The 16,781-nt window shown below is 53.1% G+C and overlaps 5 protein-coding genes across 5 annotated transcripts; 2 read left to right on the forward strand and 3 right to left on the reverse strand.

Moving 5' to 3' along the window:
- Positions 1-1,286: 1,286 nt before the first annotated feature.
- On the reverse strand, positions 1,287-7,164 carry BDW74DRAFT_168260 (uncharacterized protein; the record flags this gene model as incomplete). Its single annotated transcript, XM_073726800.1, has 9 exons — positions 1,287-3,088; position 3,471; positions 3,546-3,734; positions 3,808-4,320; positions 4,412-5,144; positions 5,196-6,148; positions 6,263-6,578; positions 6,624-6,788; positions 6,830-7,164. The coding sequence occupies 9 exons, from the start codon at positions 7,162-7,164 to the stop codon at positions 1,287-1,289; spliced, it is 5,007 nt and encodes a 1,668-aa protein (XP_073583379.1).
- Positions 7,165-8,727: 1,563 nt separating this feature from the next.
- On the forward strand, positions 8,728-11,483 carry BDW74DRAFT_185554 (LysM peptidoglycan-binding domain-containing protein; the record flags this gene model as incomplete). The annotated part of the gene is made up of 4 exons (XM_073731060.1): positions 8,728-8,956; positions 9,034-9,885; positions 10,152-10,442; positions 10,912-11,483. The coding sequence occupies 4 exons, from the start codon at positions 8,728-8,730 to the stop codon at positions 11,088-11,090; spliced, it is 1,551 nt and encodes a 516-aa protein (XP_073583380.1). The 3' UTR covers positions 11,091-11,483.
- BDW74DRAFT_168262 (uncharacterized protein) lies at positions 11,118-12,512 on the reverse strand (the record flags this gene model as incomplete). The annotated part of the gene is made up of 5 exons (XM_073726801.1): positions 11,118-11,411; positions 11,488-11,598; positions 11,657-11,910; positions 11,987-12,307; positions 12,359-12,512. 5 exons carry the CDS (start codon positions 12,510-12,512, stop codon positions 11,118-11,120), a joined length of 1,134 nt encoding a protein of 377 aa, XP_073583381.1.
- A 1,465-nt stretch (positions 12,513-13,977) lies between these two features.
- On the reverse strand, positions 13,978-14,635 carry BDW74DRAFT_154330 (uncharacterized protein). The gene has a single exon (XM_073724665.1). It carries the CDS (start codon positions 14,395-14,397, stop codon positions 14,170-14,172), a length of 228 nt encoding a protein of 75 aa, XP_073583382.1. The 5' UTR covers positions 14,398-14,635; the 3' UTR covers positions 13,978-14,169.
- A 452-nt stretch (positions 14,636-15,087) lies between these two features.
- Positions 15,088-16,223, forward strand: BDW74DRAFT_168263 (uncharacterized protein; the record flags this gene model as incomplete). The annotated part of the gene is made up of 2 exons (XM_073726802.1): positions 15,088-15,752; positions 15,800-16,223. 2 exons carry the CDS (start codon positions 15,088-15,090, stop codon positions 16,221-16,223), a joined length of 1,089 nt encoding a protein of 362 aa, XP_073583383.1.
- Between the last annotated feature and the right edge of the window lie 558 nt (positions 16,224-16,781).

A 16,781-nucleotide genomic window follows, 5' to 3' on the forward strand; every position in this document is an offset into this window, starting at 1 on the left:
TGCAAGCGGAAGACATAAGAGATATTTAAAAACTTATTAAAAAGGCAAAAAACGCGCCTACGCCTGAAATTTTTAAAAAACTTTAGACTATAGTAAATATACTTTATATAAACCATATACTCCTCCAGACGCAAGCTTAGGGCCTTAAAAAGGTGCTTATTAATAAGAAAAAGAAAAGGTAATAAAAAAAGCCACTTACTCTTTAACTCCAGGTACTGGAGAATAATAATACAATCTTTTATTCTCCAGGAAAGATCCAGCAGGCGCGGGATTTTTAAAAATAAAAAAATAAGGCTATAATAAAAAAAGGCTAGAAAGGAAGAGGATAAAATACACAGGTAATAAGCTAAAAAGAAGAAGAAGAGAATAGCTAAAGAAAATATAAAAATAAAAGCTATAAATATGTAAAAATAACACCTTAAAGCAGTAAAGTTAAAAAGGCAAAAAGAACACTAAAAGCAGCAGGCGTGTATAAATAAAGACATGGAGATATAATTTTAGGAGAGCTTTAAATTAGCCAAACTAGGCAAGAGTAATCCTCCAGTAACTTTAAAGGCATCCCCTAAGAAAAAAAAAAACCCCTCTGGCCCTGAAGTTATTCCCAACTCGCCCATTTGCCTAAATCATTAAGGCCGCGAGATCTAACTGCTATAGCGCTTTTAGGAGTCCTAAAATTACTATATAGAGATTTTAGTTAGTAACAACTTCACCACTAAAATTTTGGGTTTTAATATATTTTATATTGCGTTGAATTGCTTCAATTTTTCATCGTGGTGGGGGTCGAATTTTGGGCGGCATGTGAGTTTGGGCGTCAGATGAGTAAGCACGGTATAGCTGACTTCTTTCCTGTCTGCGTTTTCCTTATCCGCATTTCCACAAATTACCTGTTGAGATTATCTCCGAGATCCTTAGTCTTAGTACGGACTTCGTCGGGCCTGACAGGCGGATTTTAATCTTGCCATGGATTCGACCTGTTTTCAACACCAAAGCGCGCCTCATAACCCTTGGCCTCTTTTCAGAAATCCAAACCGAATACGTTAAGCGTCTCTGATTTGCCACAAGCGAGTACACTATCCAAGCTCTGAACTATCAAGTCAAGTGGGAGATTCTCATCACAGTCATGATCACTGGGGATTCGTTTCGTGGCACGGACCAACGTGGAGTTGAATTCTAGGATTCCGGGGACCACAAGACCACGAGTTTCTCCTAGAAGGTTTCAAGCAAATACAACATGGAATAAAGCTCCTGCCCGATCCATTGCTGCATGCGAGACCTGGATTGGAAGCTCAGCCTCCGCCACGGCCACGGCCTCGACCCCGACCACGACCTCGACCAGCAGGAATGGCACCACTCCCCACGCCTTGACCGCGACCTCTGCCTCTAGCCTCCTGTGCTTCCTGCTCCCGCCGCCATCTCTCGCGCCTGGCAGTGACATCTTCCAAGACCTGTGTCGGAGACTTCCCAGCAGCATTGGTCTTCTCCATGGAGGCCCCTGCATCCACCAAGACTCGAACAAAGGCGTCCCGGGCCTGTTCTAGACGGTCCATGCTGGCTGGCTCCACCTGGCCTTTGCCGTCCTGCCGGCGGGTAAGGCGGCCTTCCATTACCTCGTGTAGTGGGGTGTTCCCTTGGTGGTTGGTTAGATTCACATCAGCGCCACGCCGGACCACATAACGCGCCGCATCGATTTGATCTAGCTGCCGCGCGAGGTAATGTAGTGCCGTATTGCCGTCATCTGTGGCGGGCTCGTTGACGTCCAACCCTGGCTGCTCCAGCAACAGTTCCAACAGAGCCGGGTCGAGACTTTGTGCCCAACGGTTGGAGGTAAGTTGGTGCAGGAGGTTGCGGCCTTGAGCATCACGGCAGCGGGGGTCTGCTCCAGACGCCAACGGAGTGCGGAGTACGCTGGTCAACCGGTCGAGGGTCTCACCTTCGCCGGGGGCGTGATATTGGATGGCGTAGCTCGCCGGGGTGACGCCCTCCTGGTCGGGGATATCCACGGTGGCCGGATTCGCCTCGAGAAGCAGAGACAATGTTTCCAGTAGCATCTCTTTGGCTAGTAACGCGTCTTGCCTTGCTATCCGATCTTGGCCCATCGCCGCCCAGTGCAGCGGGAGTCGCCCCTTGCTATCCGTGGCGGCCACCATCTCTGCTGGCTCAACGTCGCCATGGTGCTCGAGCAGCGCGCGAATGGCGCCCTTATTCCAGAACAAACTCGCAATATGCAGCGGGGTGACTCCGGTCGAACCATCTAACTCCTCAGTAAGCGTCCATGGGAGCGATTGTCGAGCATGCGGGTCAGCCCCTTCTGCGATGAGCCTCGTCACCATCTCCGGGCTCGCCCTTGGGATAGCCGCTCCGAGAACACTGCTGAACAGCTGCAATCTCTCTTTCTCCTCCCCTTCCGCTGACCCTTCGCCCTCCATCCTTGACGCCCACTTCGGATACAAGACATCCGATTCCTTTACAGAACACCCCTGCTCCAACAGCCAACATATAAACGCCTCATACCGGGCGCACCGCACAGCCTCCTCCTCCTCCCTTCTTTGCACTTGCGCTCCTCCCCACCCAGCACCCGCATCCCCCAACGGATCCCCCAACGCCTCTGCCGCAGTCCACAACGCTGTCCGCGCATGGTACTCGCCAGGCCCATCCCCATCCTTCTCCCCTGCCATAAGACTTCCCAATGGCGGCTCCTGCCCCACCAACCAAAGCACAAATCCCCGATCCGCAGCCCGACACGCCGCCTCCATAAGCACGACATCATGGCGTCGAAGATACTCCTGCAACGGCTCCGTCTCTGTCTCCGCCCGCTCCCTCAACCCCCGATCCCTTGACCCAACGACAGCCCCTGGCCCCAGGTAAATAGCGACCAGCGCTTTGACCACATCGAAACAGTGGTTCTCGGCCGCGACGTGGAACGGATTATCCGAGGGATTCTCGTACCATGCGTACAGGACAGACTGGTTTTCGTTGTATTTACGGAGGGCTGCGACGTCGTTGTTGCGGAGGATTGTGTGTAGGAGGGCGGAGTATGGGGCTTCGTAGACGGGGGAGCCGTCGAGATCGTGGAAGGCTGGTGCTGGTGCTGGTGCTGATGCTGGTGCTGATGCTGATGTTGATGATGATAAGTTGGTGGCGGCGAAATCGCAGTGGGGAGAGTGGAAGGCCGGATAGCGCGGTTGCATTGTTCAATGTGCGATATGTACAAGGCATTAAGCATGCGTATGGATTTGTTGAGAGGGGAAGAGTGCGGGAAAATATGAAAAAAGTCAAAGGTGAGAGGGGTTGGAGCCCGGTTTATATATTGTACTTTAGGGACGGTAGTTATCCCTTTTGACACGTGACTCCCCAGGTGCCGGCTTCCAGCATTTTCAGATATATTCTATGAGCTCACTACTAAGATGATACTAGATCTCACAGATGCGTCCCTAGTCTACTAGCCTGGACTTAGTCTCTCGCCCTCACACCCTGGCGTGTTGCGCTTTTCGTCACGACGAGGAACGCTGCTACGACCAATCCGTTGTCGCATCGCTGATATCGACATGCTCCCTTTGGAAGTTCCAGTTAGTCGAGAAGGCCCCTGGTCTCGGATGATACTCCGTCCACCCATTGACATCGTTGCTGGTGGGGGTGAACGCGTCCGGGTTGGAAGCGTCGTACTCGGCGGCAATCGGCCAGATATACGCCAGGTTGCTGTACGAGAAGAGACCTTGGTTGAACAGCCAAAGGCCCTGTCAAGGTCAAGTGTTAACAGGCCTGTGAATAACAGCGACAGCTAAAAACAAAAGAAAAGTGTTTACTCACAAACTGGTTGAGTTCCTGGGCGTAAGCCCTTGTGCGCGGCGACGCCGTGGCGATGGTGTTGGCGTTGTCGCGGCCGATATACCACCGCGACGTACTGCTGGGACATCTGAGCGCGGACGCGCGCGAGTTGTAATCCGCCATGTCGCCGGTGTTCCACGACGAGCCGGTCCGGTCGTATGTGGACGAGTAGGCGAACATTACGCGCGGATCCTCGCCCGTCTCCATCTCCGTCAGCGTTTGGCTGTGGTACACCTGCACGGACGCAACGCCCGGGTAGAAGTTCCGCTGGGAATTGGAGAGGCTGCGGAAGGTGCGACTGTCCAGCGGAATGTGGAGGTGGAAGACGATCCAGAGATCGGGATGCACGGTGTCTCCGCTGTCTCCGTACGTGGCCTGCATCTGGGCCGTGGGCGCCGTGCCGGGCGTGGGCCCCATCCAAAAGGCTAGCTCGAGGATCACTTCCGTCCGGACGGACCCTTGGATCCAGCGGGCGTAGTGGAAGGTCAGGTCTCCCTGTTCAGATGGGGTCTCTGTCAGTTTGTTCAAAGCTACGGTATGGTATAGAAGCACGAGAACAAGGGGGAGGGGAAGGGAGGGGAATTACATTGGTGACTCCGCGGAGAGCAGCGACGACAGTGGGCTGATGGCCGTTCTGGGAGCGGGCGCCGGTGCCGACTTCATCGAGCATGCGCTTGCTGAGCGTGGAGTCCGAGCTGGACTCGAAGAGCTCGCACATTACATCGCTGGCGGTGCCGAGACTCTCAACCGCATTGCGCGAATTGGCAATGTTGCAGAGCCACTGCGCGATCAGAGACCGGGTGTCCCAGATCGGGGTTCCCATCCAGGACCCATATCCGTATCCATATCCGTACATGGTGTCTCGGAACGTGGTCAGGTTGGCGGCCTCGGGCTGGAGGCCATGGTGCGCCATCTGATCGTTAAAGTCGATGTCCAGATCAGTCCGTGGATGAGAGGACGTCATCCAGACGGCCAGCAGCTCCATGAGTGTTGAGTACACCACATCCTGCTGGCTCTTGGTTGACCCCGAGGCTGAGGACGCCTGTCGGGAAAAGGATGCACTGTACTCTGCGTCCTCGTTGGCGGAGCAGACGGGATTGGCGAGCCACTCACTCAGGTAGTAGTGGAACTTATAGGCCGTCTGGTTGTCATAGGGGTCGGAGCGCGGCGACACCGTGCTAGTGGTGGTCGTGGTGCCGTTGCAGTAGTAGGCCTTATTACTAAAGTAGTAGTTGGCCGCCTTACCGCGTTTATTACCCCCTATCAGCACCTGGATGTCCTCCTCTGCGATGCGGATTAAGCCTGAAGGGCAGGCGTCGCTGCAGTACTTGATATTAGGAAAGGTTACCTCGTGACCGGTCCATGCGCACTAGGTAAACTTGTTTAGCACTAAGCCCTTATAGTAGTAGTTATAGTTCTTGCTCCCGCTGCAAGATTTACATCCGCCACAGCCCTGGCGAGAACCTACCATGAACTGGTTATACCCGGACGGGCAAGTGTTGTTGCTCTCGCACTTGGCCGTCCACGCGTATTTAGCCCACGGCTTTGTTAACGTGGTAATAGTGCAGCAGGCTAACTGGTATCCTAAGTAATAACCCTTAGTAATTATGCTAACCTTGGCCTTGTTACTGTTGCAGCCCCCCTTGCACTTGCCGCTGTTGTGAAAGCTGCGCCAGCGGCAGGTGGGTAGCTCGCTCGAGCTCGGGCAGCACAAGGTCTGCGTCTGTTTGGACCCGGGCGGGCATTCGGTCGAGTCAAGCATGAGCTCCTTTGGTTTATCTGTGCGCGTGATCTCCTTGGTTCCGCTGGGACAGGTTTCGCCGCAGTTGATAAACCGGCACAGGCTGGACCGGGAGGAACTGGAGGAGACGGTGGTGGACTTGTTGGAAACGGTCAGCGCCAGGCCCGTGGTGGTGTTGAGATTGATCTCATTCCCCAGGGCGGCGGCGAGCCCCTTGGAGAAAGTCTGCGAGTTGTCTTCATCGACCGACCAGACCATGACGCCGCCCAGGCACACCGACTTCGCGTACTCGGCCTTGAGCTTCCAGGTGTCTTCTTTATTGTAGGAGACCCACTGGTTGGTGTCCCAAGTGATAGTCTTGACTGCCGCGTCTTTGTACAGTGTAGGCTTGAGAGAATTTTGGGCAATGATGCTCTTAATCTCGCTGTTGAACAAGATGCCTGCCGAGGCGCTGCAGGTCCCTTCGTTTGCAGCCGAGAGGTACTCACAGCCAGGTTCGGAACACGAGCCGCTCGCCAGGGTGAAACTGCGGCCGTAAAAGGCCAAGCCCAGGTTAACCTTGGATAGTTTAATATTAACCCCCTATAATAGATCGAGCGCGGACTTAATCTTGGTCAGATTTGTGTGAGCATCCAGGTAAGCCCCAGTCCACTTATTGCTGATATCCTAGGTCCCGTGCAGGTTGTAGCTCATGACATTAAACCAGTTAACGGATAACTTAATAGACTTGAGGTTAAAGTGTTGCAGGTACCAGTAGCTTGTCGGGAGGGTAATAAACAGGCTGTATTTATACTCACGTAGAGCGCTTTTTAAGCCGGCCAGGAACTTGGGATAGTTCTTATAGTCCTCTGCGCGGCCGTTGCGGTCACCGGCAACGGGATACTCCCAGTCAATGTCCACGCCCGTGAAGCCGTACGTGCCCATGAAACTGATCAAGGACTTGAAAAAGACCCGCTGCCGCGAGATATCCGCTGCCGCCAGGTCCGAAAAGGTGGTCGTCGTGGGCGCGTCGCTATCGGAGAAGTCCCACCCTCCAATCGACAGCCACAGTTCCTACTCCGGGTCGCGAAGCTGCAGTGCCGCCAGTTGCAGGTAGAGCTCTGCATTCCCTTGCTGCGCAGGGGCAACCTCAAAGGTATCCGGGTTGATACTCCCAAAGGCGAAGTAGAGATGGGAATACACCCCCTGGGGCACCGAGTAAGGGGCCATGGCGTCGCAGCGGCTGAGTTATAGTACCCAATGACGCGGGTGATGGAGTGAGACCTAGCATTGCACGAGGGAGCCGTAACAGTCTTATTTCCGCAGAACTCCTCGGTTGTGCCGCCAAAGCCGTACTTGCTGCAGCAGACATCCAGGGGACAGGTGGTGGCATTCACATACTCGGCCGGCCAGTTGTCCGGGTTGCACTCCGCTTTGGCGTCGCAGCTGTTGATGCACATATCGGCGGCGCAGTAGTCCGGGCCCATGCCACAGACGCCATACTTGTTGCAGCACCCAATCTGGCAGGGCACCGTGGCGCTGCAGGACGTGTCTGCTGCTACCACTGATACCCCGACGCCCAGGCTGGCGAGCAGCGCCAGGGCCGCGCCTAATAACATTGGAATGACGCAGGACGAATATGTCACAAAATGAGGGTCTGGGGGAGTGAAAGGATGTAGGTGGGGCAAAAGGAAAGAGAATAGAATGAGAAAAGAGAAAAGTAACAGAAAAATATGAGAAATAGAAAAACAGAGAAGAGGAATACAAAAGGAACGAATGTTAGGTATGCCGGATAGACAGTCTCCCCCTGGTGGAAGACGAGATGTGGGAGCTGGGCTTTACTATATACTATACATGTCGACATCCCTAACATCCACGCTGGGCTGAGGCATTTAATTCCCCTCTGCCCATGAGCATCTGACTGCCTCTCTGCGATTGCCCACCGTCGGATCCCAGGCATAACCAGAGCAAGCGTCGGCACTAAGAGAGGCCTCTACTAGCGCCATCCATGATGTGGGCACATACACCAGGGCAGCTCCGCAGGGGCTATTGCTGGTGCCTAGATGATCCGAGATACCCATGCGCGATCACGACACTCGGGGCTGGGAGATTGTGCTTGTTCCATTGCACACTCGGTATGTCGGTCGGTGGTATAAGCACGCACTGCACCCATCGCACACAAAGTAGCCTGGGGGCCTACCAGATCATTGCGGATAGCTTCGGCCATTTCCAGAGAGGACTGGATGGGTGCGCCGTGACCGGGCCTAGAAAAACTCTTGCGAACGTGCCACGCTGCACGAGGGTTTTGGAGCGAAAGTGAGACACTCGAAGCTTGGAAGGGCGCGAAGGAGCCCTAAGAATGCTTAGCCCTGGAGCAGGGACTCGGCTAGCTGCACTGGGAAGGCATTTCCTTGCGCGATCGGGCCGGTCCCCAGGCTAGCCGTGGCTTGTTCGCTCGAGGCTCCACCAGCGGCTCCATAAGGCCCCCTCTGTTAAGATTGCCAGTAGTTATGGTACTCCTAGTAGGTACCTTGGCCATCTCGCAGTCGGCATTGCCACCGCCCAGAGTTGTACGCGCTGTACGCATCGTGTCGATAGCCGGCTTGAGGTACGGTGACTGAGCCCTCGCTTACCGGGAGTTGACTCGAGAGAAAATCCCTCAGCCCAGCAAGAAGGGGATCCCTTCGGAGATTGCATTTCCAAGCGGTACAATGCCTTTCAGCTCGTCGAGACTACTTTTAGTCTGATTGCCAGTCTTGTCCGGACCTCAGAGCCCTCCACCTTCACTCACATCCCTCTCAAGTGCGAGTGCGCCTTGATCACTCTTTTCTTTTTCCCAAGGTTGTCTCGCTGCCTCTTTTTGCTCTCTCTGTCCTTCTTTTGTCTATCTCTTTTGCCTCTCCTCTGCCTTCGCCACCTTCTTCGTCATGGAGCGGCGGTTGGGCCTCGTGTGGGTAGCGACCTCTCTCGTCTCTACCGGACAGGCGGCGCATTCTCTCTTGCACGGGCGCTTTCATGCCCTGACGCACCATGCTCACCTGCGAACGGTGGCCACCGACAATGCTACAGCATCGGGCGTGTCTTTGTTCCCCGACGGGACGCTGTCCGGGATGGGCCTACCATCAAGCTGCGAGAATGCACTGTATTAGACGGTGGACTGCGATCCGGCCGTCTCGGACCTGATGACAGATGGCTACATCGGGAGCTTCGACAACGCAACCACGACAGCTTTAGTCTGTGCGGCTGGCTGCGAGACCTCCATTGCACAGCTGCACGACTCTGTGCTGACCAGCTGTGGCGCCTCGGCCGAACTCATCCCCGGCATCTCGTTTCTGAATCTTGTCGGCGCGCTCTGGAGCGGCTGGAATCAGTCCTGCTTCGTGGACCCTTCGACCGGCGCCAACTGCAATGGTAGGTTCCGCCGGTTCCCGTCTTCCTGTATCGGATATGCATGATGGGTTGGATGGTGCGCTAACGAAACGGCTTAGACGAGCTTGCATCCTGGGACAACTTCACGACCCTGGCAGACATCCCCACCGCGGATCTGTGCTCGTACTGCTACGTCAAGAAGCTGGATCTGATGCAGCAGGATGCCTATGCCCCGTCCACTTACGCCGACGGTTGGAAGTTGACGTTCAAGTACGTCGCCGCGACCTGCAACCTCACCGTGACCGACTTCAACGCCACCGTCAGCGCTTTCAATGCGTCCGTGCCCGCGGCCTTGACATCCTCTAGCTGCGTATCGGGCGACACCTACATAGCCCAGGAAGGCGATACCTGCAACTCAATCGCCCTGGCCAAGGGCGTCTCCACGGTGACACTGTACTATATTAACCCTAACCTTGCTAACTGCTCCACCATCGCGGCCGGCACGGCCCTATGCCTCCCCCTGACCTGCACCGATATCTATTCCGTGCAAGCCAACGACACCTACCCCAGCATCGCAGTGGCCAACCTCATGACGAGCTCCAAGCTGGCCAACTGGAACTCGCAGCTGAACCCCGACTGCTCTAACCTCCACTCCACTAACCCTGACTGGGGCTCCGTGCTATGCGTCTCGCCCCCGGGAGGGGAATACACAGGCGACGCCTTGAACACAACAACCACCCCGACCAGTCTGGTAGCGGCCCCCGCAGGCGCCAGGGTCGCCCTAGGAACAACCCTCGACTGCGGCTCGTGGTTTATTAACACGGCCAGCTTGAACTATAACTGCTCAGACATTTGTCTGGCCAACAGCATTGCCATCCACTTGTTCACCGAGGCAAACCCCTCGCTCAACTACACGACCTGCAACGACGACCTCGTGCCCGGCGAAGCCTATTGCGTTGATCCTCTGCCCGGTTGGCAGTACAGTAACCTGACGGCGACTGACACCACTCTGACGCCAACGGCGACAGCAGCCACCACTGCCACGGCTCCCACGCAGACAGGGATTGCCTCGAGCTGCGATGCATACTACACGGCAAACTGCAAGTGCCCCTGCCTCCCATCTTCCTCTTCCTCTTCCTCTTCCTCTTCCTCTTCCTCTTCCTCTTCCTCTTCCTCTTCCTCTTCCTCTTCCACACTTAACTCGTCCAATTCGGCACCCCGACTGACCTCTTTCCAGCGGGTGACACTTGCGCCTCCATAGCCGCTGACTTTGATACCACCCTCGCCGAGTTCCTCGCGTGGAATCCCGCCGTCTCCTCCGACTGCACGAGCGGCTTTTGGGCTGACGAGGACTACTGCGTCGGCGTTATCACCAACACCACATCAGTCAAGCTCATGGTTACCCCTTCTTCATCCAGCAAGTCAGCCTCCTCCTTCTCGTCCTCATCCTCCTCTTCTACCGTCACACCGCCAGTCCCAACCCAGTCAGGCATCCCCGCGAACTGCGACAAGTACGTCGTAGCCAAGTGTAAGCAGACCCACACTATTCGTATTACATAGCCCAGAATCCCATGGTATTAATCAAGCTTTCCTTTCTGATCTACAGCCAACGACAATTGCGCGACCATCGCAGCGGAGTTCGGCATCACAGAAGCCCTGTTCCTTGCTTGGAACCCGGCCGTATTCGTCGGACTGCACGACGGGATTCTGGGCCGACGAGGCTTACTGCGTGGGTGTTTCTGGCAGCAGCAGCAGCAGTAGTGGCGCTTCCACAACAACATCAACATCAGCATCGACATCGACATCGTCCGGTACAGCGCCTGCGGCCACTCAGAGTGGGATTCCGGCCAACTGCAATGAATATTATGTTGCACAAGGTACGGAACCTTAGTTTCTTCACAATGCCTTTCCCCTTCCCTTTTCCCTGGGTTCAGCGAGGCCCTACCACTATTCTTGGCTTCCCCCTTTTCCTTATTGCTACCGTAAGGTGGTTGCAGCGGCCGATGATATACTAATCTTATCTTTTGCGTCCATCACAGAGGGTGACACCTGCGCCACCGCTGAAGAAAACTACGGTATTACCAAGGCCCAATTTCTAGCAATAAATCCGGCAGTTTCGTCGGATTGCGAGAGTGGGTTCTGGGCTAAGGAAACATACTGTGTTTCTCTGTCTTAAGGAAACTGCGACATGGACATGGACACCTCACACGGTTTCTGCGCGGTATATCTCCCGAGAACTGCGCGCCAAAAAAGTAGGGGACATGGGCGTTTTTTCTCCAACTCGAGCAGGTGCGTCGTGTCTTTCTGTCAGTTCCATATATATTTCCTTCATATTCTTTCTATGCATGGAAAGCAGCTTCTTGTAGTAATGCCTCATTGCCCATACCAAAATTGTGATTAGGGTCAATGGTATTGCGGTAACCCAGTAGATCCAAAATCGTGAGGATACAGTGAAGGTATCAGATTGAACTGCGAAGAAGTTTGTCCCGAAGATTTCCTATTGAGCGAGTCTCGGTGTCAGCATGTATTTTCCTCAATCGACTTGTATGTTCGAGTCGGGCGAGATAACTTACAGAGATAAATATACCAGGCAGGTAAACAAGGCTCAAGACAAGAATACTCTTCAGCGCGGAACTCCCTGAAGATGCCGCCCGACCAGATTCCTGAGCAACTGAGTTGAAAGCCTGAATATGCATTCCCCATTAGTTTGGACCTTATTATATCCAAGGCTGACCCACATACCAGGCTGATTTGATTCATATGCCTCTCCCTTAAGCACTCGACTCGGCATCTCAGGGAGTGAGCCCTCCGTGCTTCAAAAAGCAGACCCTGATGTGTCTTCAGCCATGAACCTAGAATTATCTGGACCCCATGCTCGTCTTCCTGGCGCCAGCGTTCTTGCTCAGCAATGAGAGCCTCGAGCGTATGTTCGGCGACTTCGACGGTTTCTTTGTAGTGGAAGATATGTCGAGCAATGTGGTGAAGAAGTAGAAAATCTGTTTCATTTCGCTCTTTCACTTGTTCCTTTTATCAAAATGTTAGTAAAGGGAATGAAAAACTCAAGGACCAGACATGCCTTTTCTTGAAGTCGGACAAGATCTAGTAGGGACCAATAAGCTTTTTCATATCTTTCCAGGATCTTGTTTGTAAAAGCGTTGTGCCACGCAAAGGGATTCCGTCTTCGCTCCTCGAACTTCACATTGGTGAGAAAGGACATCGCTGGATCATCTTCCTTTGATCTGGAGTGTAGGAGGACAGGAACGGATAGGAAGTCGAAAATGTATATTAGTTGGCGTCCTGTTTCAGAATCCCAGTCTATGTATATACAAGGCTGCCTCCAGGCGTAGACAATCGCGCTGCTGACTTCCTTTATCTTAAAACATGTCCAGGAAACTGTGCGCGTGAGCATATACAACAGAAAGAAGGGGTAAAGCAACGACAAACCTTTTGGGTAAGTATCATGGTTATGTTTTACGTCGTACTCACAATTAAAGGCGCCGTTTATGTCCTGATCTATTGCTGGCCAAAACGCGTCTTCAAAGCGGTGTTTGAACTCTGCATGTTGATATTTAAATGAATCCGGTACGAAGCTGCACATATGTCAGCTCCTTCTGAAAGAGGTATGGCATAAAAGGGCTCATACTAAACATAATTGGTAGTTTGCTTTTGCTGGACGAACAGTGAGCCAACTTCTCAACTCCTACACAGCAGCGTAATAAATTACCTCGATTTCCTGCGGATTCCACTCACGTTGTTGCCACTCGTTGGGAACTGAGAGTAGAAGTCAGGAAACAAGTTTAGGTAGAGTTGAGTCAATGCCCACACTCACCTATCTCTTCAAAAACAACGATTCCTTCCTGTGTTTTATTGAACGTCTTAGTATAGATTGTAGTTCGCTCGGTGCGCGATTTCGGCCCATAAGAACGAGAAACCGGTGCCCCAAAACCGGGCGGGGCAATGACCTCTTGGGCGGAGATTGGCACTTGCGCTGGTTGCGAAACGTCTTGTAGGACTTGCGAAGCACTTGGTACGACTTTACATGGACCACGGTTGGCATTGGGTTTGTCATTGTCAATACTCTGCTGGAGTGAGGGAAAATGGTCAGAAGTGGAAATCTCGGCCATATTTGTCTCGGCACGCGCAGAACTTTGTAGTGAAACAACGTCTGCTTTAAATGTCTTTCTAATTTGGTCCAGCACAGCAACCATAGGCATGATGTAGGCCTCCCCAAACGGGTTCAGGCCCAGTACATAACCGTAAATCTCTCTGGTGGCAAGGTCTATAACGAGAGAGCCAGAGTCGCCTGTTCTGAGCTCTTGAGGAATTGTGAGTCTAACCTTCTGAATACTTGAGGGGCTTGAAAGACTGACCTTGGTTTTCGGCCAATGCAACATTCCAGACTTCGCATTGGCCTGAACGATTAATGCCCCCAATAAATGAGCTTCCACGGAGCAAAGTGCCTCGGCTGTGATTTTCCAGAGAACAGAGAATGAGAACCGTCCTAGCCGTTCCTGGATGCTTTTTAGCACCCTCTTCTAGAAATATAGCTCCTGCGGGATTGCTGGAAGGAAGGTAGGCATTGGCCGTGTTAGTCTGCTCGTTGAAGAACTCAACCAATGCCCAGTCAAGATCAGGACTGGCGGGGTCCTCGGGCTCTGTAAAGAAAAGTAGCTTGTTAGGCTTTTGTTCTTGTTGCATAGCATTGTTACCGAAGTTATGCGCGGATGCAGGGCGATGTGAAGCACTATCGCTCAGGAAGGTGGTGTCTTCTTCAGGCCGCTCGTACTCAAAATCATCCACAACGGGATAGTTGTCCTCGGAATCTGAGTCGGCCGGCAGTTCCACCCTAATGCTAGGACTACTACTCAACTCTGACATGGACCGTACTTTGCGTTGAGGATGCTTGAACAGGTGTACAAAAGCGTGGGCAACTGTGAGTCCATATACCTTCGAGTCGATATTGAGAAAGCAAGCGAGGGTTGCACAGGAACCATCTTTGAAGAGGACCTTTGAGCCACACATGGCCGAATTCGACCGTCGGCGACTTCCGGTATGGTCTGATTGCTTGATCAAGGCTCCTTCCGTTGAGTTGCGCCGCCAAAGAAGTTTCACGATCTGATATTTCGGCACCCGCCAAAAGTAGATCTTGAACCTCGGTTTTTGTGGTTTCTGATTGCTTGCTTGTGCTCTTGTGCGAAATTTGGAATGGCGAGTTGAGTCGGGAGGGTCATATTGACGCTTCAAGTCCGCGCTCGTCAATAACTTCTCCACATCACTATAAACATCATCGGTGCATAAGACAACAATGGACGGATGAGACTTCTCCGGCGACGGTCCACAGCACTTGAGTTCATATCCAATGTCTCTGACGCAGTATTTGAGCGTCTCGTGGTCCTGAACTCTTTGTCTGAACATCTCAACGACCTGAGGAAACCTCTTCCGGTGTTCATCCTCCACATCACAGACATCGCTCGGATAAACATGGACCGTAGCGGTCTTCGTCCATGGTACTGTCCATCTTTTTAGCTTGCTCGGCTGAGGGGGTTGGAGCTCGGGGGACACGTTCCTCGTTGAGGGAGCGGTTGTGTTCGGTGTCGAGTTGGGAGGTCGGACGGTGCTCTGGATGGAGGAATCTTCGGCGCTCGTTGCGGGCACATTCTGGGACGAGATTGTAGATGGGACGGTCAAGCTCGCCGAAGGGAGGCTGGAGATGAGCTGGAGGATCTGAGTGGGAGAGCTGCGAAGGTTAACACTGGGAAGGAAGAGGAAGGTGCGGTCACATGAGGCTCGTCGCTTACCGGTCCACGTCCACCTGCACCTTCCCACTCCCTTCTCGCGACAGAGTTGCCTCCATTTGCAGAATCTGAATCGACACGGTGCTCATTACCATCGATGTTGTCTTCTGGAGGGAAGCACCCGTCAGTGAGATCTTACCATACCTTCCCCCGCATTTTTGCTTCTTCGCAGCACGAGGCTACAGGACTGCCTACGTGGTGCCAATGAAAGATCGGGTGGCGTCTCCCGAGCCTTGCGCTAGGCTCTGCGAAGCGATGGGCAATGGTTCTTCCGATCGCCCTGGAGATGACCCAGCTCTGTCATTTAAGTTATCCTGGTCTTATGCTCTTCTGGTCTTTCGCGGGCATCAGCTTCTGCAGTCGCGCATTGGAAGCACAATGGAGCCGCCTGGCGAGGCTGAAAAAGCAAACATAAGACAGAACTTACTCCTCGGTCAGATCGCGTCCACATCCCCATCAGATTTCCCAGCGTACTTTGCACTTTACAAGTCCATCTTCTGTTCATCGAATCACAGCACTGCGATTCAGGTCGATGAGCCCGTCTTCACCAGCCACGCTGATGTTCTTCAATGTGTCGAAAGACTCAGGCAAAATCCCTCCTTGACTCGCCAGCAATTGGCAGACACCTTATCCCCTAACGGTTCCGCTTCACAAAAAGAAAAGGATGTTGCACTCGAGTCCATGGTCCGCGTGGTGTTTATGCTCGATTGCTCGCAGACGTACGCGAGGAGTTTTCGAGTTGGATATTATTCCCCGACGGCGTGGAACTCTAATGACCCATTTTTCGCTTATGTCCAGCGGGCTCTCCCAATGCACACAGGGTCGTTCGACGTGCATAGACACAAGAAGGCCCTGAAAGCATGGAAACTGAAGAAAAGACATAATTTGCAATTTCGGCCAACAGACATCATCGCGGAACACCTACTATACGATCCATCAACCCGGACCGTCCAAGTGTTCCACCACACGGCTTATCTACAAGCTCATTACAGCCGCTGTGCTAGCCAGCCAATTACCCAACAAGCTCCTGATAGTCTGAAGGGGTAAGTGCTGCTCCAATTGTATCTGTGAGTATTCTGACGTTGCGCAGGGGTACGCTTCCTCCTCAGCTCCTCCTTGAAACACTTCACTCAATTCACTACATCCTCTTCCCAATGTCGAACGACCCACGCGGACGATCAAGAGCACTCCTCTCAAGCCTAATGAGAAAGCAAAATTTCGACCCCGATGTCGAATGGGTTGAGAGCTATACAAGAGCCGACGTTCCATCAGATTTCGCGTATCAGTACTGGAATGACCGCCTAGAAATACTGTATAGAATTGTCAAAGACCGCCCTCCCAGAAACCGCTTCGTCTCGTGGATAGAGCGGCACACTTCAGAGAGGAATGCGCTCACCGTTGCTATACTCGGTTTGTTCTTGAGCGCGCTGTTCGGTTTTCTGGCTTGTTTGATTGGGATCGCTCAACTGGTTGTTTCCATCTTAGCTTGGAAGCGCCCCAAGGAGCCAGCTTGATGCAAGCCTTGTTCCATCCCTCTGGTTGACTTATATAACATCCTTCGCGGTGCGTATGCGCTTTAGTCCATGGCTAACCTGTGAAACCCGCCGAGAACCACGTTCAACATATGCACGGTTAGGGCTGGGGTCTCTCATTTTGTAGTAATGAAGTCGTCCGGTCCTCCCAAATAGCTCTCTCTTGTATTAGAGGTTACTCGCAGACACCTATCCCGTCACCATCATTCAGCTTACTACCTAGCCTGCTACGTTGTAATCAGCTCTATATCTTTCATCCGACGTCACAATAAACCTTGACCAGTATATTTCCTAGAACGAGTCCTAACAAACACCATCAGACCATCAACCTATTGCAAGAGAAAAGCTCCCGACCCAATCTTGAGAGATCATCCTCTCATTGCATGGCCATCCCGGCGGTCCGCCTAACAGCGGAACAGACTCCGATCCGCTCCCTCCCGGAACCTTATCCATCCCCGCCTCAAAGCTCCCCGGCCGCACCAATAGCATGCCGTAAAGAGACCGAGATGGCAACAAATCGCCAAAATCCACTTTCGGACT

This window comes from Aspergillus multicolor, assembly GCF_047715735.1.
Source record: "Aspergillus multicolor strain CBS 133.54 unplaced genomic scaffold BDW74scaffold_14, whole genome shotgun sequence".
NCBI lineage: Eukaryota > Fungi > Ascomycota > Eurotiomycetes > Eurotiales > Aspergillaceae > Aspergillus > Aspergillus multicolor.